General features: G+C 37.1%; 6 protein-coding genes across 6 annotated transcripts; 3 read left to right on the forward strand and 3 right to left on the reverse strand.

Annotated features, from left to right (window-relative positions):
- Window positions 1-9,374, reverse strand: LOC132948903 (serine-rich adhesin for platelets-like). The gene is made up of 2 exons (XM_061019590.1): window positions 9,179-9,374; window positions 1-8,574 (listed from the first exon to the last, which is right to left on the reverse strand). Exons 1-2 carry the CDS (start codon window positions 9,245-9,247, stop codon window positions 3,130-3,132), a joined length of 5,514 nt encoding a protein of 1,837 aa, XP_060875573.1. The 5' UTR covers window positions 9,248-9,374; the 3' UTR covers window positions 1-3,129.
- A 5,065-nt stretch (window positions 9,375-14,439) lies between these two features.
- LOC132948427 (uncharacterized) lies at window positions 14,440-18,624 on the reverse strand. Its single transcript, XM_061018875.1, has one exon. It carries the CDS (start codon window positions 18,622-18,624, stop codon window positions 14,440-14,442), a length of 4,185 nt encoding a protein of 1,394 aa, XP_060874858.1.
- Window positions 18,625-18,663: 39 nt separating this feature from the next.
- Window positions 18,664-19,617, reverse strand: LOC132948428 (uncharacterized). Its single transcript, XM_061018876.1, has one exon. It carries the CDS (start codon window positions 19,615-19,617, stop codon window positions 18,664-18,666), a length of 954 nt encoding a protein of 317 aa, XP_060874859.1.
- A 1,812-nt stretch (window positions 19,618-21,429) lies between these two features.
- Window positions 21,430-23,562, forward strand: LOC132948429 (uncharacterized). Its single transcript, XM_061018877.1, has one exon. The coding sequence runs from the start codon at window positions 21,430-21,432 to the stop codon at window positions 23,560-23,562; it is 2,133 nt and encodes a 710-aa protein (XP_060874860.1).
- Window positions 23,563-23,716: 154 nt separating this feature from the next.
- LOC132948430 (uncharacterized) lies at window positions 23,717-25,446 on the forward strand. Its single transcript, XM_061018878.1, has 2 exons — window positions 23,717-24,981; window positions 25,083-25,446. The coding sequence occupies exons 1-2, from the start codon at window positions 23,717-23,719 to the stop codon at window positions 25,444-25,446; spliced, it is 1,629 nt and encodes a 542-aa protein (XP_060874861.1).
- Window positions 25,447-25,524: 78 nt separating this feature from the next.
- On the forward strand, window positions 25,525-26,460 carry LOC132948431 (uncharacterized). The gene has a single exon (XM_061018879.1). The coding sequence runs from the start codon at window positions 25,525-25,527 to the stop codon at window positions 26,458-26,460; it is 936 nt and encodes a 311-aa protein (XP_060874862.1).
- The last annotated feature ends 283 nt before the right edge of the window (window positions 26,461-26,743 follow it).

The following is a 26,743-nucleotide window of genomic DNA, read 5'->3' on the forward strand; positions in this document are numbered from 1 at the left end:
TATTATCATTAAAACAACGTGTACCTATTCAAATAATTTAAAAATGAATAATAAAAATAATTATTTTAAACAATTATTTTTAAAATGTAATGGCATTATTGTTAATTGTTTAAAATATGTTTAAACACGGGAATTTAATGTGGGCTTTCCTAACTTGTTATAATATTAATAATAATATAACAAGTTAGGAGGAAAGGCCACCCTGCGTGCTAGATTCCCGGTTTATAAACATATTTAAAGCAATTAACTATAGTTTTACAACAATTTGTTTAACATCAATAAAAATCCATATAGATAGTAAGTGCGCATGTTGTACAATGAATACGCCCGTCGTCCAGTTATACAATAAACAACTTACTATAATTTGGTCATACTTAAGTTGTGGAAATTGTGTGTAACGTTCAGAAATTGAATGTAAATATAATATTATAATTTTTATTATAGAATAAACAATATACTTATTTCATATTTGAGATGATGTTGTTAGTTGTTACTTATTACCAATTAAAACACTTTTAATTTTGAATTTAAACATAATGTATCTCATATTATTGTTTTCGACAAGCTGCAATAGGTAATAAATCAAATCCTATTATACTCTGAAATGTGTACCTATATGTTTTTTATTTTAATTTTCTATTCTTAGATATATGATTTTTTAAATAAATGTAAAATAATGTATATAGGTGAACTTAAGTTATTTATCATAGGTTTTAGGGTCTTAGAGTTTTATATTTTATTATATTACGATAACCTACGTAAGTTACAAAAATAAATTCTTACATTGAAGTTATTTGAACCTGAAACTTTGAAAATTAATTGAAGTGCACCTATGTATTATTTTTAATAACTTTCCCCATAATTCTCTGGGGTAAGACTCTAGGTGCAGGAGTGCAGTACTCGACTTAGTATTTAACTCCAAAAATAGTAGAGCATTAACGTCAAAAAAAGGTACAGGTAATCAACAACAAAGTATTAAAAATTGGACTATTTTTAATTCCAAAATATTGAATTGAACCGAGTTAAAGCTTCATAGCAGCGACAGTAAAAAAAGTAGGTAAAGAGTTTCTGCACAAATGATAACTCGAGCACATAACAGGACAAACGTGAATGGTTCATCAAGTACATATTTTCGATTTTGGTATTTTTTTTTGTAAAATTAATCAGATTTAAAAATAAGAAATCATGTTAAATTATAATATTTTAATTATTAAATTTAAGAATTTTTATAAAATCTTGTTAGTTTGTATGAATAAACATTTTAGGTATTATTTTTATCTATCTATCTATCTATAATCTATATATATATATATAAATGAATGTTTATCTGTCTGTCTGTGTGTGTGTCCTTTATGCATTTCTAAACGGCTGGACCAATGTTGATGATATTTGGTACACCGATAGATAGACCTCTGGGCAGAAGATCGGCTAATTTTAAAAGGATAGTAACAACCCTAGGAGGTGCTCAAACAGGGATTTTGAGATTTCCGATGGACATTTTTGTTTATAAATGGTTTCCATGGGTTTTAAAGCTAATATAAAAATAATTATCGGTTGCCATTGGTTTAAAATGGTTGGTATATTTTAACCATTATATTATAAAACTAGCTGTCCCGCCCGACATTGCCCAGGCCAAAGATTTGTATTTTTAATAAATATATTTGTACAAAATGTATATACCATATTTCTTCTAATTATAATATTAATATAATATGTAACAAATTGCAACAATTTAGATTAACAAAAAAAAATTATTTTTTTGTATGCTAAAAAAAATCATGTATGAGCTACCCTTTACCTATCTACAGCCTATATGAGTTGAAAAATGAAGCTGTATACACCCTCCAATTTTCAAGTAATAATCTATTGAAATAACTTTTATTGAAAACGGTTCAGTCATTTTTTGAGGCTATTAACTTCGGATAAACCATCATCCAATTTCAGTTGTACCTAAAACCCGATTCCAACCGCCAACAAATTTTTAAAACAAATTTAGATTTTATAAATACCTATAGGTACCAGAGTTCACAGATAAATTTGTGTAGCTATGCCAATCGACCAAAGTGAACAATTTATTTGTGGTGGATTGGGTATAGTACTTTGTATAAATATAACGTGGTTAAAACTGCCAGAGATGACTAATGGCAAACATTTAAAATACTAATTTATACTAATTTTTACTAATTATTTCTCCAATAAACAATAGCAACCATTTATAAACAAAAATGTCTACCATAAATCTCAAAATACCTGTTTGAGCACCTCTCCGGGTTGAACCAACTGGGCCTGATTGTGAATCTGAACCATTTAGCGACTCACTCAAAAACACACAAAAAATGTCCTGTGGTTTAGGAGCAGTTCAATGATATACAGACAAACATGTATCTGTATATAATATATAGACATAGATTGTTATTATTTTCGGCCACCCAATTAATTTCATCAAGGAAAATTATTATACATTAATACCTTCCCCGTGACTCGACCGATGTATTAGTGAAAACCGTCTTAAAATAAGTAGTTTTTTTCAAAATATGCTCGAACATACAAAAAAGGGGCAGTGTTTTTCTACTTTGTTATGCGTGTTATATACATATAAACCTTCCTCTTGAATCACTCTATCAATTAAAAAAAAACCGCATAAAAATTCATTGCATATTTTCAAAGATCTAAGCATACGACAGAAAAAGAGACTTTGTTTTAGAATATGTTAAGATAAGATGATAAGAAGATAAAACATATTATTCATATAGAGTTAGTATTTTTAATGGGCAACAAAGTTCACGGGATCAGCTAGTATTTTATAAAAATAATGAACTTAACACTATAACATAATCATATTATTGTGTGATTTACAATTTAAAAATTTTCAATTGGAGTACCTACCTACTATAGCATCTTCTATAGTTTATACCTATATGAAAATGCATGAATATATATTTTTATAACCAAATTAAATAAATATTTATCTATTGTACAACGATTAACATACTTTTAAATCAGTTAAGACACTAAAATTAAATCATTATCATCAAACATTTTTTATTAGTTATTAATAATACCATCTCCGGTGTTTTCAGCAGCAAGTTTTGCCTCATTTGCTTTACTTTCCTAACTTAAATAAAAATGTTAAGCTGTTTCTTCTACATCATCTGCAGCATCACTAAAAGCATTTTCCATGTCGTTTGCAGCATCTTTTGAACCTTGATATGCAGTTTTGGCAGTTTCTTCAACATCATCAGCAGCTTCACCAACAGAATTTTTTACGGCTTTCACAGCATCCTTTGAACCTTGGTATGGAGTTTTGGCTGTTTGTTCAATACCATCTGCAGCTTTACTTGCAGCATTTCCTGCAATATTTCCAACAGCTTTTCCAACAGCTTTCGTAGTGTCATAGGCATCCTTTATATTATCATGTACATTACCTATTGCATCACGAGCAGCTCGTTTAATACCATGTCCAATCGCATGCATACCATCAGAAAACTCACTATCGTTGGGACTGCTATAACTACTACTACCACTATATTTATGACGATTTTTAGTTTTAACAATACCAGAAGGCTTATAGATTCTCCCAATAACCTGTCCACTAACACCATACACATTTTGACCAACGCCTAATTCATTATTTTTACTTAAATCTGTAGTTTGAATAGACTCAAAACGATTATCTACATCATTCATTGGAGAACCATTAGCAATAACTGCAGGAGAACCTTCTACTTGAGTATTAACATTTGAGGTATCAGTTTTACGATACAAGTATCCATTCAATTGAACATTATCAACTATCAAACTATTTGAATCAGCAATTTGTTTATTTAAATCACTACTAGTAGGCAAATTATAATTAGAATTCAATAGCAGTGGTGTTAGGTAGGGTCCTTCAGGACCATCTACAGCAGCATCAGTTCCTGTGTTTGAAGAACTGGTTTCATAAGTACCTAAATTGCTCAAATAAGTTGTAGTATAATCACCATTAAATTGGTTGTATTCTGGTACATTTATTGATTGAATATTATTATAACCATTAAAACCTTGACCACGATACACATTGTTTTCATTTACTTGACCCATGTAATTTGAATCAATGATTTCTAAATCTCTATTGTCGGCATCAACGGAGTCATATACCAAATGATCAGATGTCAAATCTGTATCTATAAAACTGTCAGATGTTTGTGAAATTTGGTTACTTGAAAATGTATCCAAATCACTCATACTTAATTGAATATTTTCAGGACTGGTTTCTTCTATTCCAATTTTAGTTTGATCGTATTCAATGCCATCTATGTTGTTATAGTTATAAAGGTCAGAATTCATAACAGATATTTGAGGACTGATATCAGGATAAATATTGGTGTCAAAAGGCGTAATATCATTTCCCATATATGGATAGCCTCTGTAAGGTGGGGGATTCTGATTTAATCCATACTGCAGTTGACTATTTTCATACCTAGCATTTAAATTAGGTGCATATGGTTCATTGGAAGGTCCTTGCATATTACCATCATCAAACGGAACAATTCCCATGTAACCATCATTATAATTATCATCATTTTGGGTGTCAAAATTGCCATTTAAACTCCGAACAGTTTTCACAGAATTATCCCCATAAAAATAGTTATTATAAATATCCCCATTTTCGTTTAAAAGAGGAATATTAACACCGTCATTTTTTACTTCATCATATTTTCCATTTGGCATAGTAAGTGAATTACTAGGCATGATACCAAACTGATCTGGTGTAGCAGTATTCTGTAAATTGAAAGTTGAGACTGAATTTTGTAATAGTTGATTATTTAAATATTCACTCGTTTCTGGTGGATAATTAAAAATGGTATCTTGGTCTGCTGTATTTTGAATATACCCGTAATAATTTGATGTTTGATAACCATTCATAAAACTGTTATCACTCAACTTGTTTCCATTAGAATCATAATCTTGTACATTCGGCTTGTTCGTTGAATCTCCGTAAGGAGATATCGGATAAGAACTTGACGGAGAACCATTTGAATTGGCAGGCAATTTTGATGTTGGTGGAGTCCCTCCATTAAGATAAGTATTAAGAGCCCTATTTAAATTTCTATTAGTGGAAGTCAGAGTCGCGCTTGATGGAGAACCATTTGAGTCAGGTAATGATGTTGCTGTAGTTGGAATATCTCCATTTACATCAGATATATTTTGGAAATTATATCCGTAATAGCTTGATGATTGATAACTATTCATAATACTAGTATCACTCATCTTGTTTCCATTAGAATCATAATCTTGTCCATTTTGCTTGCCTGTTGAATCTCCGGTCGGAGACTTTGGAGAAGAACTAGACGGAGTACCATTCGAATTAGAGGTTGATGTTGTCGTTGATGTAGTCCCTCCATTTACTTTACTTTTGGGAGCACCATTGCCATAATTTGGACTTGACGTGTGAGGATAGTTAGGAACACCTGTGTTCATATTTATAGGTACTTCTATAGGATATGTCAGAGGCATATCAAGTTCAGAAAGTACAACATTAACTTTCGCTGCATCGTTAGAAACACTTTTTAAATTTCCGTTAGGGTAAGTTGGAGTCGCAATTGATGGAGAACCATTTGCGCCAGGGGATGATGTTGCTGTAGTTGGAATTTCTCCATTTACATCAGCTATATTTTGGAAATTGTATCCGTAATAGCTTGATGATTGATAACTATTCATAATACTAGTATCACTTATCTTGTTTCCATTAGAATCATAATCTTGTCCATTTTGCTTGCCTATTGAATCTCCCGTCGGAGACTTTGGAGAAGAACTAGACGGAGTACCATTCGAATTAGAGGTCGATGTTGTCGTTGATGTAGTTCCTCCATTTACTTTACTTTTGGGAGCACCATTGCCAAAATTTGGACTTGACGTGTGAGGATAGTGAGGAACACCTGTGTTCATATTTATAGGTACTCCTATAGGATATGTCAGAGGCATATCAAGTTCAGAAAGTACAACATTAACTTTCGCTGCATCGTTAGAAACACTTTTTAAATTTCCGTTAGGGTAAGTTGGAGTTGCAATTGATGGAGAACCATTTGCGCCAGGGGATGATGTTGCTGTAGTTGGAATTTCTCCATTTACATCAGCTATATTTTGGAAATTGTATCCGTAATAGCTTGATGATTGATAACTATTCATAATACTAGTATCACTTATCTTGTTTCCATTAGAATCATAATCTTGTCCATTTTGCTTGCCTGTTGAATCTCCGGTCGGAGACTTTGGAGAAGAACTAGACGGAGTACCATTCGAATTAGAGGTCGATGTTGTGGTTGATGAAGTTGCTGCCTTTTGTTTACTATTGAGAGAACTATTTAAAATTCTGTTAGAGGAAGTTGGAGTCACATTTGGTGGAGAACCATTTGAGCCAGGGGATGATGTTGCTGTAGTTGGAATTTCTCCATTTACATCAGCTATATTTTGTATATTGTATCCGTAATAGCTTGATGATTGATAACTATTCATAATACTAGTATCACTTATCTTGTTTCCATTAGAATCATAATCTTGTCCATTTTGCTTGCCTGTTGAATCTCCGGTCGGAGACTTTGGAGAAGAACTAGACGGAGTACCATTCGAATTAGAGGTCGATGTTGTCGTTGATGTAGTTCCTCCATTTACTTTACTTTTGGGAGCACCATTGCCATAATTTGGACTTGACGTGTGAGGATAGTGAGGAACACCTGTGTTCATATTTATAGGTACTCCTATAGGATATGTCAGAGGCATATCAAGTTCGGAAAGTCCAACATTTACTTTCGCTGCATCGTTAGAAACACTTTTTAAATTTCCGTTAGGGAAAGTTGGAGTCGCAATTGATGGAAAACTATTTGCGCCAGGGGATGATGTTGCTGTAGTTGGAATTTCTCCATTTACATCAGCTATATTTTGTATATTGTATCCGTAATAGCTTGATGATTGATAACTATTCATAATACTAGTATCACTTATCATGTTTCCATTAGAATCATAATCTTGTGCAATTTGCTTACCTTTTGAATCTCCGGTCAGCGATTTTGGAGTAGAACTAGACGGAGAACCATTCGAATTGGATGTCGATGTTGTGGTTGATGAAGTCGCTGCCTTTTGTTTACTAGTGGAAGAACTATTTAAATTTCTGTTAGAGGAAGTTGGAGTCACATTTGGTGGAGAACCATTTGAGCCAGGTGATGATGTTACTGAAGTTGGAATTTCTCCATTTTGATCCACTATATTTTGTATATTGTATCCGTAATAGCTTGATGTTTGATAACTATTCATAATACTAGTATCACTCATCTTGTTTCCATTAGAATCATAATCTTGTCCATTTTGCTTGCCTGTTGAATCTCCGGTCGGAGACTTTGGAGAAGAACTAGACGGAGTACCATTCGAATTAGAGGTCGATGTTGTCGTTGATGTAGTCCCTCCATTTACTTTACTTTTGGGAGCACCATTGCCATAATTTGGACTTGACGTGTGAGGATAGTAAGGAATACCTGTATTCATATTTATAGGTACTCCTATAGGATATGTCAGAGGTATATCAAGTTCAGAAAGTACAACATTAACTTTCGCTGCATCGTTAGAAACACTTTTTAAATTTCCGTTAGGGTAAGTTGGAGTTGCAATTGATGGAGAACCATTTGCGCCAGGGGATGATGTTGCTGTAGTTGGAATTTCTCCATTTACATCAGCTATATTTTGGAAATTGTATCCGTAATAGCTTGATGATTGATAACTATTCATAATACTAGTATCACTTATCTTGTTTCCATTAGAATCATAATCTTGTCCATTTTGCTTGCCTGTTGAATCTCCGGTCGGAGACTTTGGAGAAGAACTAGGCGGAGTACCATTCGAATTAGAGGTCGATGTTGTGGTTGATGAAGTTGCTGCCTTTTGTTTACTATTGAGAGAACTATTTAAAATTCTGTTAGAGGAAGTTGGAGTCACATTTGGTGGAGAACCATTTGCGCCAGGTGATGATGTTACTGAAGTTGGAATTTCTCCATTTTGATCAACTATATTTTGTATATTGTATCCGTAATAGCTTGATGATTGATAACTATTCATAATACTATTATCACTTATCTTGTTTCCGTTAGAATCATAAGCTTGTCCATCTTGCTTATCTGTTAAGTCTCCATTTGGGTTAGTTGGATTATCATAATTTGGAAAATCTATTATTCCATTTGGACTCATGAAAGCAGTATCTCCTTCTATTTTTACATCTGTATTTGAGATTTCATGTGTACTCATCTGCGTTCCATAGTCATTTGTAAGTGAGGCTTCGTTATGATTTAACATATTTATTTCTGAAATTACATCCATATTCATTGTAGAATTTAAATCAGAGGAATCTGTAACATTTAGATCATGTTCGTTGCTTGAATGTATTTTTTGTACGAACTCAGTATTTATATTTGTTGTAATGGATTGATCTTGATTATTTTCAGCTGCGGCTGATTGAATAGTTCTTTCATATTTATATTCAGTAACTTGCTCATTTGAAAGAGACAACGATAATTCATTATTATCTATAGTTGATTTTGTATCTGCTTGCTGTAATCAATTTAAAAATTGTGTGTCAGATTATCATTCTATAGAATTATTTTTAAGAATTAAAATTATTTATTTTATTGTTTATAATACCAATTTGTATGTTTTTACTTTATATTGTGCATATTTATGTTCTAGTTATGTTGATAATATTATCATTATTATTAAATTAACTTATAGATCTATTCATATTTTTTTCATAAATATTTTAACTTATAGTTACGGAAATGTGTTTTTTGTTAGGCAGAGAGAGTTTGATTAGGTTGTTAAAAAATAATACAAAAATAATTAATTAATAAATAATTTTTCTAGTTGTGTTTAATTTTTTTTTTTAATGAAATATAATATAATATAATATAATATAATATTAAAAAAAAAATTTAATATGATTTGATAAATTTAATCTTTTAGGTACATTTATTTATATTATATTAGGTATACTACTTTCATTCCATTGAAATCGAACTTAAGTGAATAAATGGATGTATATATTATATTCCATTATCTTATATTTTTTCAATACTTTATTGGAAAACGTTTTAAAGATAATTTAATTAGTTCATACAAATATAATTTACATGTATATAATTGAAGTTAAACAACTTACTACGGCAACGACAAATTCTAGTATACTAACTATAAATGTATATGAGAATAATATCATTCTAAAATACATTACTATTTCACAATACTGCAGTACGATATATTTTGTACATATAAAATGCTTTAGCAACTGATACACACAAATAATTATTCATTTTTTTTTTTTATTTCTATTGTTAATTTTTTTCATTAATTATATAAAGTAAAAAAAAATCAATTTAAATACACAATTGTATATAATGTAATCTCATGAAATTAAACATTTTATATTAATTACCGTATTCTTTGTTTGTTTGAATTAATCGTAATTTACGTCATTAAAACACATGTTCAAATAAATAATATAAAATATATTTCACAAAATTAATAATTACACAGATTTGTTGTATTTCTACCAATTTACCTATATCCATTTTAAATAAACTAAAAAATGATTTAATTTAACACAATAATTAGGTAGGATATATCATTATAATTAACCAATATACCTACCAATTGCCTTATATTTATATTTTTTGAAAATACATAATAATCCTATAACATGTTTTCAACATATGGGACTGAATCTGTTTGATTTTCACTAATAGGTGAAGCAATAAACCCGTACTAATAAAATTTTAATATATAATTCAAACGAATGGACTCTCATTAGGAGGACAACTTATAGTGTGTCAAATTGTATAACTTAAACACATTATAGGACATTTCATTCATTTATATAACTTACAAATATTTTTAATGTATAGCATACATTTTAATATTCGTACTTCACGCTAAAATAAGGGCCAGTAACTCTGTAGAATAATTAATAAATATTTGCTTTGAATGACCATTTTCCTTAAATCCTAATTAACTAAAAATAGGCATTCTATTTTATTAGGTCTTATTTGAAATTATAAAATACAATTATGATTTAAATTACAAATTGTGGTAGATTTAATAGAAGTCAGATAGATTAGTGACATAACATGAAACGTTGAAAATATTATTTTCAAAATAGTAAAATAATGTATGTATTTAATTAATTCATGAAACTACGTATATTGATAAAAATGAAAAACATACACAAATCCTGCTTGTGTGACGATATATTATAATATAATATTTTTCTGAAACTTGGCTAAAACGAGATATATTTATGCATCATATTTAGTTTTAACTTGACTTTGAAAATTATCAAGGTTATTGCAATGACCTCAATATTACAACATAATTACTCAGATTTTTTCCTTGTTCGAGGTTTTTTATATAGTATATTATATTGTATATTATTTTGAATATTGTAATATCATGGATAAAATGTTTTTGATTTTCCTAATATTACGATATTATTTCTAATGATTATTCTATTTCTAAATTTTCACAACAATTTCTAACTATTAATGTCGATATAATTATCCACCACAAGATATGATTTGTCTAGGTATAGTTCGTATGACACAGATTACCACAATAGTACAATATTTATATAACCCTAAGAAATTATTACTGACACAATATAATTAAAGAAAACCTAATAAAATTAACGTTAAAACTACTGACTTTATATTTAACAAAAATAATCTATCAAATATTCGAAATTCTAAAAAACTTAACCCTAAATATTTCTGGAGGTAGGTGTTATGATGAAAAAAAAATATATTTTTATACCAAATTGTATCTAAGTATTTACAAACTCTTACAATCAATTCAGATAAATAATAGGTACTCTTTACATAACTGCACACTAAATATTTCACATAAGACTATTTATAAACTTATTATGACTATTTACAAAAGGCCCAACTTATGTTTATTCGCTAATGCTAACATTCAATAATCAGTAAATTTGAATTTTAAAATATGGTAACAGAGTTATAGGATAGAATAAATCGATATTGCGTAATTCACGTTCCTTTATTTTAAATTTATCAATGCTAATAATTTAGAACTATTCATACAATTATTTATTAATTGATACAAAAAGATTATATCCGATTTTATTCGTTTTATTACTATAACGTGTCTAAATGTATACAATTGAGTAAATTTGTATACAATAGATGTGGTTTTCTGCCGAGTTTAAATTAAGCGAACAAAACGTTGAGATCGATGTTGAATAGATTCAAGATCCCATACTAAATAAAATTGATGTGGTGACCAAAGAAATGAATTACATTTAACTAGTTTATCAGTTTTTACGTGTAAAGCATAAGAAATGTATTGTTTTTGTATTGTTTGTTTATAGAATCTCAATATTTCGAAAATGTTATGGTGAATAAAAATTACTTATAGAAAACAATCAGTGAATATGTCATGTAACTACGGTAATTTTTAATTAAGAACTTCTAAGAGTTACACCAAAAACCAAAATCGATTTTGCGTAAATATTCTCGTTTTTCCTTAATTTTTTTTTCGTTTTTCTGGCTTTTTTGAAAAATTCTGGGAACTTCATCTCCTCAATGCACTAACTAGATTCACTTTCTCATGTTACTGAATAACTTTGCCACACACAACACGAAAACGGTTCTTTTCAGGACCAACAACCAAGATAAAAACAGTTTCGACCAATCACCGGCTGAGATTAGTCAAACGAAGAAAAGACACTTGAAATCATGGCATACGGCAAAAAGGGTGGTATCAATGGATAGGGGAGGAGAAAACCTATCCAGAGATACCACCAAACCCACCAGGGAAAGTAGAGGCGACGCCTAATCGAGAGGGTAAGGGAGTCAGTACAGCCGAAAGGGAAAGAGGGGAAGAACGAGAGGAAGACATAGTCCAACAGGGTCGGGGGTGGCAACTTCGGATAGGGGAGATAAATACCTATCCATAGGCACCACCCACGATCGGATCGGAACAGGAGAAGGGGAGATATCACCGGATATATGAGCACAAACGGATGCCGACCGAACCAACCAAAACAGGTGGTTTACTAGTCGGTACGGTGACGTGATTTTATACCGGTGTCCCGCCACCAATAAATCATCATCATATACAATATTATAATCAGATGCCACATGTGAATGCCACATTCCATCAATCACAGTTCATTCATCAGTTCATTTCCCTCGCCATCATCTTTTCAACAGTCAACAGTTATCCTGTTAAGACGTCATCTGCCAACTACTACTCCGCAGCCAGCGTTCATTGGCAGCTCCTTCATTCAGCCGTTCTCACCACTCTCAACAGGGCAACAGCGCCCACGGTTCACACCACGAACCTACAACCTCGAAACAGCCGTTCTCACTGCTTCAACAGGGCTCCAGCGCCCACGGTTCACACCACGAACCTTCAACTCAAACAGCCGTTTTCACCGCTCTCCAACAGGGCACCAGCGCCCACAAACCAAAACGTTCCAGTTGTCAACAAGTAATTTCAATCAACGTTCAGTTCACATCTTGTCATCAGTGTCCATTCAGTGCAGACGTGATTAACTTTCAACTTTGAATGCGCAACACGCTCAGACACCATTCTTCAATCTATTCCAGACCTACGTAAGTAGAAAACTTTATATATTCCCCCTACTCGACCACGAGGCAAGGCACCTAACCGGTGCCATGGCTGGGTCACGCACCGGTTGCTAGGGTTACCAATCCGCACCTATCGTTGACCATGACTCACCGCGGTGGCGTCGGACGCAACAAACGTAACTCAACACCACCCTATTCCATCGAAAAGAAAGGGCGAACTCAGACCTTCTCACCACCACCATTGCCACCAAACCCACAACTCAAAGACTTATCCTCCACGGGGAAAAAACGCAAGGCAAGCCAATCCAGCTCAGTCTCACCTCCTGAAAATCCAACAGATTCGTTCAACAATTCATGACCATCAATAAAATCAGCTTCCACACTTTTACATTACCTGAAGAACAATCCCTCAAGATTGTTATCAAAGGTGTTCCACTTGACGTTACCAACGAGGAGCTCATGGAAGAACTTCTAGAAGTAGGCTTTAAATCAAACTTTGTCCGTACCTTTGTCAAAAACAATAAAAGACTTCCCATGCACATGGTTTCCCTAAAACGCACAGAAAATGCGAAAGAAATATTCAAAACCACTGAACTTTTCTACGTCAAAGTAAAAATAGAACCATATAAATCAATGTGATCGCGCCGGGAACGATACAATTATAGCTCGTGCGCCCGGTACAGCAATACTTGTACGCAACGTTCACACACCGATCGACTTGTGTTTGTGTGTATATATGTTATAGCGACTCAAAGGAAGTGGACGGGTTCGCCGTGCAAGACCAGAGAGTGCTAGTGTGTGGTGGGTGTGTGAGTGTGTAGATGTGATAGTGTGTAAGCTTATAAAATAATGACAGAAAGGTAACTCTATTTAATAATGGATAACACGGTTGCTGGTAAAAATGGTTGTTGTATTGTACACAAAATAAATAATTATTTGTGGACACAAGGAATATAAAAAAAATCACAGCAACATAAAGGTATAAATATGACTAATAATATTGTGGCCCTTCTGGCCCAACAGGATATAATAATAAATAATAAATAATAAACTCACAATTTGGACGGTGCACGGCTGGCCAGCTGCTACCCTTGCCTGTATAATAGTTTTATAATGGACACACAACAATAATAATATAAATTCACTGGCTATTCAAGCCAGACAATAATTTAAATAGCAATAACTAAGTACAGTTATAATATGATACTGTTTAAAATAACCCGACGATTAGCGTTGCGGTATATGCCAACAAAATAATAAAATATGCAAACGGCTATTAGAGCCGATGCTAACAATATAATATTTGTGGCGATTCGCGCCTATATACACAATGAATTATTACAATAATAATAACAGACACTGACGGCGATTCGCGCCTACAAAAAGTATAATAATATTTGTGGCGATTCGCGCCTATAATACACAATGAATTATTATTTATTACAATAATAATAAAAAGACACTGGCGGCGATTCGCGCCTACAAAGAGTATAATAATATTGTTGGCTATTCGAGCCAAAAATGTATCTAATAAAATGCCGGCGATTAGCGTAATTTCGGCGTTGGCGTAACGGGATAGACTGACGATTCCGGCGGCCGTGTTAAAGCTTCCACACAGCGAGCCGTCGGCGGCTGCATTACATAATTCATTATCTACATTTATCTATTACATAATAATTCACGGACGACACAATTGACATAAAAATAATAAATACAAAACTTGCGGTGTGTGTGTGTGTGTGTGATCGGTCGGTGTGGACGGACTATTACGACGCTACCGCCGGCGCGAACATTCTCCCCCCCGTTGAGAAATCTATTTTTCAACAGCCTCCTCTGCATCGATTGGGAGCTTGCAAAGTTTTGCGACTGGACGGCGCATTGTTTTACCGGAAGAGTTACGTACGGACACAACCCTTACGTTACCGTCACAACCTAGATGTAGTTCTATAACGCGTGCTAAGTGCCACTTAAAGGGCGGTAGGTTGTCTTCTTTGACAATTACTAAATCGTCTATGGCTAGGTTGGAGCTTCCTGATGTCCACTTTCCACGGACCTGTAGTTGGGGTAGGTACTCCATGTGCCATCGCTTCCAGAAAGTTTGAAGAAGATGTTGTACAAATTTCCAACGTCGCATTGCATGTGGTTCTTCGCCATTTAAATCAGGTTCTGGGAACGACGTTACAGGTGCACCGAGTAAGAAGTGCGCTGGGGTAAGTGAGGTGAAGTCGTTAGGATCGCTGCTCATAGGTGTCAATGGTCGGGAATTGAGGCAGGCTTCAATTTGACATAGCAGTGTACTGAGCTCACTTAGAGTTAGCTTTGCCTCTCCAGTAGTCCTAGCCAAGTGGTGTTTAGCGCTCTTAACTGCTGCTTCCCACAGCCCTCCAAAATGAGGGGCTGATGGGGGATTGAAGCGCCAGGTGATCCCTTCATTTGCTAGCTGACTGCCAAGATGTTGAGTATATTTGGTCAACTCCTTGTTCGCTCCAACGAAGTTTGTTCCGTTATCGCTCCACAGTTCTGCGGGTTTGCCTCGTCTAGCAACAAATCGTCTTAAGGCCGCTATAAAAGCCTTGCTCGTTAAGTCCTCGACTGCTTCTATATGAACCGCTCTTGTAGAAAAACACACGAATATTGATACCCACGCCTTTGTTCCTGATCGACCCCTGATTCCGCTTCGGATGATTAACGGTCCTGCAAAATCCACGCCCGTGTACGTGAAGGGACGTGAACATTGTACTCTTTCCTTTGGTAATGGCGCCATTATTGGAATTTGAAAGGTCGGTTTGCTCCGTACACACTTCACGCACCTTCGAACTGTTGAGCGCGCTAATAGTCTACCAGACAGCGGCCAATACCTCTGCCTGATTTCCGCTAATAATAACTGAGGACCACAATGCAATAATTTCATGTGATAATCTAAGAATATCAACTGTGTAATTCTGTGATTGTATGGAAGAATTATTGGTTGTCTTTGGTCTTGTGAAAGATTGGCATTGTCAAGACGACCACCCACTACTATCATGCCATACCTTAGACCGATGTTCAATGACCTTAACTTGCTTCGACCAGGAATGTCCTTATTTTTTGCTAATGCTTCATGCTCCTCCGGAAAGGCCTCCCTTTGAGCATAAGTTATCAGTCTCTGTTCAGCAACCATTAACTCTTTAACTGTCAGATAGCGTACTAGTTGTGGGGTGCGTTTAGTTTTTATGAATTCAATGAACCGCAGAATCCACGCAGTTGCTCGACGTAGGCGTTGCCAGTTTGAGCATGAATCAACAAGTCGCATTGGTAACGGCACTGTTATAAGAACGAAACGTACGGTTTTCTGCTCAGGTAATTCTTCTCCAGTTGGCAGTGATACACGTTCGAATCGCCAACCATTTTGCTCATGAGATAGCCATTTCGGTCCACTCCACCACAACTCGATGCCTTTCAAGTCTTGCGCCTTCACACCCCTCGATAACACATCTGCTGGATTATCATAAGTCCTCACATAGTACCATTGCTCAGTATTGGTAATATCTAAAATCTGTGCAACACGGTTTGACACATAAGTTTTCAAGCGACTAGATTGGCTATTCAACCATCCCAACACTATAGTTGAATCGGTCCACAGGTAAAATTTATGTATGTCAACCTTCCATGACTTGGCTACCTTCATTGCTAACTGAGCCAGTACTAGGGCTCCTCCCAATTCTAATCTAGGGATTGTAGCTCCCTTGAGAGGGGCGACCCGAGTAGATGCGCACAATAATCGTGATTGCCATACTCCGCTTGGCAGTTTACACCGTACATAAATACATGCACCATAGGCATTTTCTGATGCATCACAAAAGCCGTGAAACTCGGTCCTTAATCCTGCACATGCGACTGCCTTTCTTGGAATTTCCAGTGTTTTAAGCGTACTGAGGTCTGACCAGTAATTGTACCATTTTTGTTTTATTTCAACAGACAATGAACTATCCCAATCTGCTTTAACGAGCCATAGTTGCTGCAGAAAAATTTTTCCTTTTACCAACACTGGAGCAAGGAATCCTAGTGGGTCAAATATACTGTTTAGAGCGGACAGGAGACTACGCTTAGTTGCTTCTCTGTTCTTGTCAGAAATCGCTACGTTGAACTGAAAGACGTCTACCACTGGCTTCCAACATAGGCCTAACGATTTAATTACGTCATTTTCACCCAAATCTAACACTAGTAACTCATCATCATTTTTGTTGTCGATATGTTCGAGTACTGACTGCGAGTTTGGACACCATTTTCGTAATGGCATTTTTGCTGAATTCAATATCCTAGTAATATTCCTCTGTAGACGTAAACACTCTTCCTCAGTTTGTGCACCAGACAGGAGGTCATCCATGTAGAAATCTGTTCGTACTGCCTTAGCTGCATTGGGAAACTGACTGTTGAATTCTTCTGATAGGACTGACAGACATTTTGTGGTCATGAATGAAGCAGAAGTTGTACCGTATGCAACTCTTCCCAGTCTATAAGTCCGTAACGCTTCACTAGGGTTTGACCTCCAGACGATACGCTGCAAGTTTCGGTCTTCTTCTGCAACCTCTACCTGTCGAAACATTTTTTCTACGTCCGCAGTGATAACGAACTGATGACTTCTAAACCGACATAAGATCGAAAACAATTCTTCTTGGATACTCGGGCCACACATTAGGACATCGTTTAAAGATAGTCCTGATGAGCTCTTAGCTGATGCGTCGAAAACTACTCGTACCTTTGTAGTTAGACTGGCCGTTTTGACCACTGCGTGGTGTGGTAAGTAAAATTGCCTTGATGTTGGAATTTCGTTTTCAATTACTTCCTCCATGTGACCCATTTCTAAATATTGTGTCATGAATTTTACATACTCGGTACGTAGTTGTTCATCTCGTGATAATCTTCTTTCAACGCTAATGAAGCGTGACATGGCCATAGATATGCTATCGCCTAGTTGGCTAACTTCTGGTTTTACAGGTAGACGGAGCACAAACCGACCATCAGCTCTCCTGGTGGCAGTTTTTTCGAAATGTCGTACCGTTTCCTGTTCTTCTACATGACGCTTATTGGCCTTGGATAACCTACCGAACAATCCTTGATCTGTTTTCATTGTTCGCCATTCGTCTTCTAATGACGCTCCAATACTCACTAAGCAATTAACGTTAAACTCTCCGGTCATAACCCAGCCTAATTTTGTGGATTGTAATGTGAGATTACCAGTTTGAAGCGGAATCCTTTCTGACTCTAACAACTCAAAAAATATTCCTGCACCCATTAACATATCGATGGTACCTGCTTGGTCGAACTGAGGGTCAGCTAACTGTGAGAGTATATTTTTTTTGATTCCCCAGCCGTCTGAGGGTCTTGTACTTGATGATAATGTGTTGACAATTGATGGTAACACGTAACATGATATGTTAGCTTGGAATGGTGATACTCGGGAACAAACCTTGATGTCTACCCTTGTAGTCGATTGTGTTCTGCTTGAACCGATTCCACTCACTGGCAATGCAACCCTTTCTCCTGATAGTTTAAGTACGTTTTGTAACCTTTTAGATATAAAATTCACTTGAGCGCCGCTGTCTAACACGGCACGACATATGAACTGCATTCCATTTGTATTTTTGACGATCACTTGTGCTGTAGCTAAAAATGCATAACGGTTCCCTGATGACCATAAGGTAGCTGATAACGCACCAGTTGCAGATGATTCTCCTTCACTTGTATTGCTAACCTTCTGGTCATCGGATACACTTTTTGAGAAATGTAGTAGAGTATTATGCTTCAACCCACACTCTCCACATGAACCGTTTGACTTGCATGTTTTCGTTGTATGATACGCGGACAAACAATTAAAACATAAATGAGTGTCTCGTATAATATTTAGACGATCATTTATACTCAAGTCCTTAAACTTGTCACACGCATATATCCTATGCAACCCGGTACAGCATGGACATTTTGTGGTCTGACCCCTTCCAGTGACTAAAAATGCCATTTTGGTAGTTTTCTCCGACTTTCTTTGTTTACTAGTTGATTAGTGTTGGCCTGTTGCCATTGGTTGACTATGAGATCGTGACTGTATTTCCGAGTTTGAATTTTCAAATGCAATACATCTTCTGGCTAAAAACCTTTCTATGTCTATGTACTTGGGTAATTGCGAGTCCTCTTGTCGAAGCTGCCACTCATGTGCCGTATTCTTGTCAAGACACCTTAGAATAATGGTAACTAGCCATGCGTCCCACTGCTCTATTGGTTGGCCTAAGGCCTTAAGCGCAGCTACATGACTTCCAATGTGTGAATGTAGTAATTGTAACGCTTCTATGGTAGCGGTATCTACACGAGGTGCATCAAGAAGCGCTCTTATGTGCGTCTGTATCACGAGGCTTCTGTTGTCATATCTCTGCTTCAGCCGTTCGGTAAACACCTCATAATTTCCGTCGACCATCGGGATTGAACTAACGATATCTAAAGCTGGACCACTCAAACAGGATCTTAAATAATATAATTTTTGTACTGACGTAAGCCCTTCATCATTGTGAACCAACGCGCTAAAAACATCATAAAAGGCCTCCCAGTTTTCAATGTCACCGTTAAATGTGGGCAAAGGTATAGGTGCCAATCTAACCCGGTTTGTATTACTTGACGATCCAAACGATGTATTTGGCCCTACCGTACTTGAAGAGCTCCGGGTGTTGATGATTTCTTGCATTTGAGATCTTGTTTCGAAGTAGTTCCTTTCAAATAATGCTCGTTCTTCTTCTTCCTTCTCTGGTTCTTCCGTAATTAACTCAATCTCACATTGAACTGCGTCAATTTTTTTATTTATATTAGGTAATTCTTCTTGACGAAACTCGAGGAGAGAGATTGACTGTTCATTGTGATCAAATTCCTTTACAAAATTACGAAGTCGTGTTAATGAGGCCTTCACCACTCCACGTTTTTTTCTTAATAAGATCATCTGTTTCTCATTATCCTCATCGAGAACCATAATGACAATAATGCGATCTTGATCCGATAAACTTACGAATTTACGACGAATTAATAAGGAACGAATATACAGTAATATATCGCGAATCTCAATTAATTAAGCGAATCAAGATATATGTAACAGTAATTGATAACTCTAAAACGATATTGATTTGCATTAGTAATTCTTTGTGACATTCATATAATAAAACACAAATACTCAGCTTATTTCATTCAAATATTGCTATTCTTGATATAATATAATCGCGTACGAAACGTTATAAATCGGCAATTATAATTATGACATATATAACGACGATAATACTTGTTACGCGTGACTCTTAGATAATATGATAATCACGTCGAGGTCACCAAAATGATCGCGCCGGGAACGATACAATTATAGCTCGTGCGCCCGGTACAGCAATACTTGTACGCAACGTTCACACACCGATCGACTTGTGTTTGTGTGTATATATGTTATAGCGACTCAAAGGAAGTGGACGGGTTCGCCGTGCAAGACCAGAGAGTGCTAGTGTGTGGTGGGTGTGTGAGTGTGTAGATGTGATAGTGTGTAAGCTTATAAAATAATGACAGAAAGGTAACTCTATTTAATAATGGATAACACGGTTGCTGGTAAAAATGGTTGTTGTATTGTACACAAAATAAATAATTATTTGTGGACACAAGGAATATAAAAAAAATCACAGCAACATAAAGGTATAAATATGACTAATAATATTGTGGCCCTTCTGGCCCAACAGGATATAATAATAAATAATAAATAATAAACTCACAATTTGGACGGTGCACGGCTGGCCAGCTGCTACCCTTGCCTGTATAATAGTTTTATAATGGACACACAACAATAATAATATAAATTCACTGGCTATTCAAGCCAGACAATAATTTAAATAGCAATAACTAAGTACAGTTATAATATGATACTGTTTAAAATAACCCGACGATTAGCGTTGCGGTATATGCCAACAAAATAATAAAATATGCAAACGGCTATTAGAGCCGATGCTAACAATATAATATTTGTGGCGATTCGCGCCTATATACACAATGAATTATTACAATAATAATAACAGACACTGACGGCGATTCGCGCCTACAAAAAGTATAATAATATTTGTGGCGATTCGCGCCTATAATACACAATGAATTATTATTTATTACAATAATAATAAAAAGACACTGGCGGCGATTCGCGCCTACAAAGAGTATAATAATATTGTTGGCTATTCGAGCCAAAAATGTATCTAATAAAATGCCGGCGATTAGCGTAATTTCGGCGTTGGCGTAACGGGATAGACTGACGATTCCGGCGGCCGTGTTAAAGCTTCCACACAGCGAGCCGTCGGCGGCTGCATTACATAATTCATTATCTACATTTATCTATTACATAATAATTCACGGACGACACAATTGACATAAAAATAATAAATACAAAACTTGCGGTGTGTGTGTGTGTGTGTGATCGGTCGGTGTGGACGGACTATTACGACGCTACCGCCGGCGCGAACACAATGGGTCCCGCTCAATGTTTTTCATGCCAGAGATTTGGCCATTCATCGCTTCAGTGCGGTCACCCACCAAGATGCGTAAAGTGCGGAGCAAATCATCCAAACAAGGATTGCAAGAAGCCAAAAGAAGATATTCCAACCTGTTGTAACTGCAATGGAAAACACACCGCAAACTATAGGGGCTGCCCATATTACATAGATCTCTGCAAAGACAAAATAGATCACTCCAGAGAGACAAGAAACAAATTTGTACAAAAATCCGTAATGACAACAATTCCAGCACACGCGCAAAGCTTTCCCAGATGTTTTCGGAACTAAATACTCTTCGCGAAAATGTGGGAACCGACATACAACTCATGGAAGCAGCTGTAGCCAACAACACAGCTCCCACAGACGTCACAGACCACACAGGTACGGAGACACTCAGTGCTTCATTTGATAAGTTATATTACGATCTCGCGGCCTTCGCCGAAGTGCATCAGATATCGATATCAAAAACAAATACGCACAATGAATCTAGTATGATAAATAAATCATGCTTCGGGAACATATCGGCATTTCAAATGCCCAAACGAAAGTTTCCAACCTTTTCCGGTGCTATAACGGAGTGGCAAAGTTTCGATGATTTATTCAACTCTATATTATCACATGCTCCTGACTTAACAGACGTTGAACGGTTTGAATACTTGAAAACTGCACTCCAGGGTGAACCATTGTCATTGATCGCTCATCTTTCGTTAACAACCGACAACTATGCAAGTGCGTGGGATATATTACGTGCTAGATATAGTAACAAACGAGACCTCGCTCGTATCCACCTCGACGCGTTATTAACATCGCACCCGGTAAAGATTGACGACGCCACATCAATCAAAACCCTCATTAACGTTATTCTCGAACACACATCAGCACTGAACAACTTAAGTTTTGTTACCCGGCAATGGAGTCCAATCCTGGTATACATTTTTGAAAAACAAATGGATTACGAGTTTCGTTCCCGTTGGGAGTTACACGTCGGAGATACTGTATCACCAACTCTAAACGAATTTATTGACTTTCTCCGAAATCACATCAGGTCAGCTGGAATCCGTGCAGAAAGTAGTTCAACATCAAAAACTAGACACGGAAAACCAGAGACCAAAAAATCAAATACACGTGCCTCTACTACTCCACGAGTCTTTACTACGGTAATAAGTCCTGAACCATGTCCAGTTTGCAAGGAAACACACAAAATCAAACAATGTCCAACATTCATCGCTAAAACGTCTAGTGAACGGTATCAAATGGTAAAAGAACATCGTCTATGTCTTAACTGTTTATTATCGAACCACAGTACAGCGTTTTGCAAATCAAAATTCACCTGCCGTACGTGCGGTCAGAAACATCATTCGATGCTTCATTTCACCAAACCGGCACCGACTAGCACTTCAACCGTAAGTACTCCAGTATCAACAAGTAATCTGGAACCAACGATAACCACGTGCCTAGTATCCCGTCCACAACGTCATTCCGTGCTGTTAGCGACAATGTTACTAAAAGCAAAGGCATCAAATGGATCTTCTCATACTTTGCGCGCACTCGTCGACACCGGGTCAGAAGCCAGTTTTGTCACCGCACGCTGCGCTGACAAATTATCACTCCAACGTCGACGATGTACGTCCCAAGTACGTCCTTTCGCTGGGTCAACGATTAATATTGTTTCCGGAATTGTTACGATCACTCTATCTGCCGTGTCCACAAGTGAACCAACTGTGACCGTCAACACCATGGTCGTTCCGAAAATCGTAGATCAACTTCCACATCTCCGTTTGTCGTCAGACACCTGGCAACACTTAACGGACCTACCCTTAGCTGATCCAACGTACAACACACCTGGTCCAATCGATGTCTTACTCGGTGCAGACATCGTACCATCCATCATGACGGGCCACCGAGTGACCGGTAAAATCACTCAACCCAGTGCGTTTAATACCATATTTGGTTGGATAGTCATGGGACCAGCTGATCAAATACCAGCACCCGCCGTAACGACATTGACTGTTCAATCTAATACTGAGTTGGAATCCGCACTAACCCGCTTTTGGAAACTCGAGGAACCATCACTACCATTGTCAACAATTGATGACAATGACCCAGCAGAACAGATTTTTACGAAGTCCATCACCCGAACTCCATCTGGGCAGTTCTGCATTGGGTTACCATTTAAAACACCTAACCCAATTATTGGTGACTCAAAAAGTCAAGCGCTTCATCGTCTCCGACACCTCGAAGTGAGATTAGCCAGAGACAACAATTTACGAACAAAATACGTCGACTTTATGCAAGACTATTTGGACAGCAATCACATGGAGCTCGTTCCCATTCAGCAACGCTCCACGCCACACCACTATTACATTCCACATCATTGCATACTACGTCCTGATAGTCTACGATAAGCTACGTGTAGTGTTCGACGCATCAGCAAAAAGTTCTGCTGGCATCTCTCTGAATGATTGCTTGCACACAGGTCAAAAACTTCAAGCAGACCTATCTCATATTCTGATGCGATCACGTTTACACAAAATCTTGTTTACTGCAGATATTAAACAAATGTATCGTCAGATCCTCATTAGCGATGCAGACCGAGATTACGTACGCATTTTATGGCGTTTCAATCAAGAAAATAGTATCGAAGAGTATCGTCTGCGTACTGTCACATACGGAACGTCATCGGCTCCATTTCAAGCGATCCGAACATTACAACATCTGGCCACACTTTGCAAACTCACACATCCCATTGCATCACAAGTTATACACTCCGACACCTTTGTCGATGATATTCTTACTGGTGCAGAATCTATACAATCAGCTCTAAACATCCAAGATCAATTAACAAAATTACTCTCAAGTGGTCATTTTATACTCCGAAAATGGGCCAGCAACGCTCCTGAGGTAGTCAATGCTGTTCCAGAAGAAGCACGCTCCACGTTATCTTCAGTTAGCTTTGATGACGAGTCTGAAACAGGACTGAAAGTGCTCGGCTTACATTGGGATCCAAGACATGACCACTTTCGTTACACAATCCGATATTTAGATGTCAAACCTACGAAGCGAAATGTGCTGTCTGAAATAGCACGCATTTTCGATCCACTTGGTCTTTTATCTCCTGTCACATTTCTCACCAAACACTTGATGCAGGTACTGTGGATAGCAGGAATTGGTTGGGATGATGTCATTCCAAGCAATGCTCATAACATATGGCAACAGTATCGAGACCAGTTACCATGCCTCCAAGAACTCCGTATACCCAGACGCATCACGACTGACACCAACGATTCAATTAAACTGCACGCCTTCTCCGACAGTTCGGAAAAAGGGTACGCAGCTGCCATATATCTACGCACAAAATCATCTACCGGTGTCGTATGTCACCTAGTCACAGCAAAATCTAAGGTGGCCCCACTCAAACGCGTCACCATTCCACGCATTGAACTGTGTGGCGCACTACTCGCGGCAAAACTGCTGAAATCCGTTATTGATGTGTTGTCTCCGGTCATTGACATTACATGCACACATGCCTGGACAGACTCAATGACTACATTAGCATGGATAAAGTCATCCCCACACCGTTGGACAACATTTGTCGCCAATCGAGCAGTCAATTACAGGATCTCACAACACCTTCCATATGGAGGTATGTCCCGACTAAGGTTAATCCAGTTGACTGTGCGTCGAGAGGTCTCTTTCCATCTGAACTTCTCAACCATCCACAATGGTAGGGAGGACCTGAGTTCTTATATGATGAACACACCAGCTGGCCCAAAACCCATTCCATACCTGACGAAAACAAAAGCCAACCAGAGTCCCGACTCACGGTCGCATTAACAGCAACAAAGACAGACGACATTTTCGACCGTCTGTTCGACCGGTATTCATCATTAACCAAAATCGTGAGAATAATTGGATACTGTTTTAGATTTAAGCAACCCTATCCAGCAACAACCGCTTTAAACCCTACGGAACAACATAAGGCTCTAGATGCCATCATCAAAGCAGTCCAGTGGTCCGCATTCAACGACGACATACGCCTACTAACAGCAAATAAGCCATGTAGCACTCACCTACGGAGACTCAGCCCATTTCTGGATGCATCTGGTATTCTTCGAGTTGGTGGACGAATTCTACATGCATCAATCCCGTATGAACAAAAACATCCTGCCTTGGTTCCAAAGAGGCATCCATTTACGTCAATACTGATTCACCACTACCACAAGGAAAACTGTCATCCAGGCCCAACCACATTGCAACAACTCATTCAACAACGGTTCTGGATAATCTAAGCACGTCAAGTTATTAGGTCCCATCATCGTTTATGCATTTCATGCTATCGTGTGCGTCCAAAACACATCCAACCGACAATGGGAAACCTCCCAGTTTGTCGTTTACAGCAGATTAAGCCATTACACGCAACTGGAGTAGACTATGCAGGCCCTATACCCTTAAAGGAAAGAAGAACACGAAACGCACAGGTCAGTCATGCTTATATCTGTCTGTTTGTGTGCATGAGTACAAAAGCACTTCATCTCGAAGTCGCGTCCACTTTATCGACCGAAACCTTCCTTATGGCATTCACCCGTTTCGCTGCTCGCCGAGGACCAATCCAGGCCATCTATAGTGATTGTGGTACCAACTTTGTGGGAGCATCTCGACTGTTCAAATCAGTTTCTGAGTACCAAAATGCTATAACCAATCATCTCTCTACACAGCAGATTCAATGGCACTTCAATCCACCATCAGCCCCTCACTTCGGAGGTTTATGGGAAGCAGGTGTCAAGTCCGTAAAACAATTATTGTACCGATCCATAGGTAACCACCGACTGACCAGCGAAGAACTAAGTACCTGTCTAACGCGCATCGAAGCAACTCTAAATTCCAGACCGTTGAGTGCGATGAGCAACGATCCCGCTGATTTCCACGCACTAACGCCAAACCATTTCCTGACCCTCGAACCCAGCACGACTATTCCAGATCCAGATTTGTCAACCCTTCCAATATCTAAGATGCAGCGATGGTGGCTCCTCCGAGATATTCACCAACATTTCTGGAGTAAGTGGAAAAGCGACTTTATCAATACTTTGCAACAACGCGTGAAATGGACAAAGGACAATGGAGCTTTGCGTCAAGATGATCTAGTTCTCATTAAGGAACCAACCAGCTCACTTCAATGGAGACTGGGCCGCATCGTTCAACTTCACCCAGGTAACGACGGAATCAACCGTGTTGCCACCGTCAAAACAACCTCGGGAACTTTCAAACGTCCTGCCATCAAGCTCTGTCCACTTCCACAGAATTAAAGGCGGAAGCCTTTAAGGTGGGCAGTATGTTTCCACGAATATATATATATATATCACTTAAATTATTTTTATCTATATTTTAATTATCATTATCTGTACAACCCAAATATTTATCAACCTCATTAAAATTGTTATTAATTGTCCCTCTTATTTTTGTCCAGCTTTGTACATCGTTCGACCGGTCGCAACGACTGCTTTATCCATCGCCTGGCAGTACGCCGTTGCCACCTCGCGATGAGTATAAAAGGGCAAAGCACAGGTCGAACCGATACCATTTAATGCC

The sequence above is a fragment of the Metopolophium dirhodum genome, chromosome 7 (assembly GCF_019925205.1).
Source record: "Metopolophium dirhodum isolate CAU chromosome 7, ASM1992520v1, whole genome shotgun sequence".
NCBI lineage: Eukaryota > Metazoa > Arthropoda > Insecta > Hemiptera > Aphididae > Metopolophium > Metopolophium dirhodum.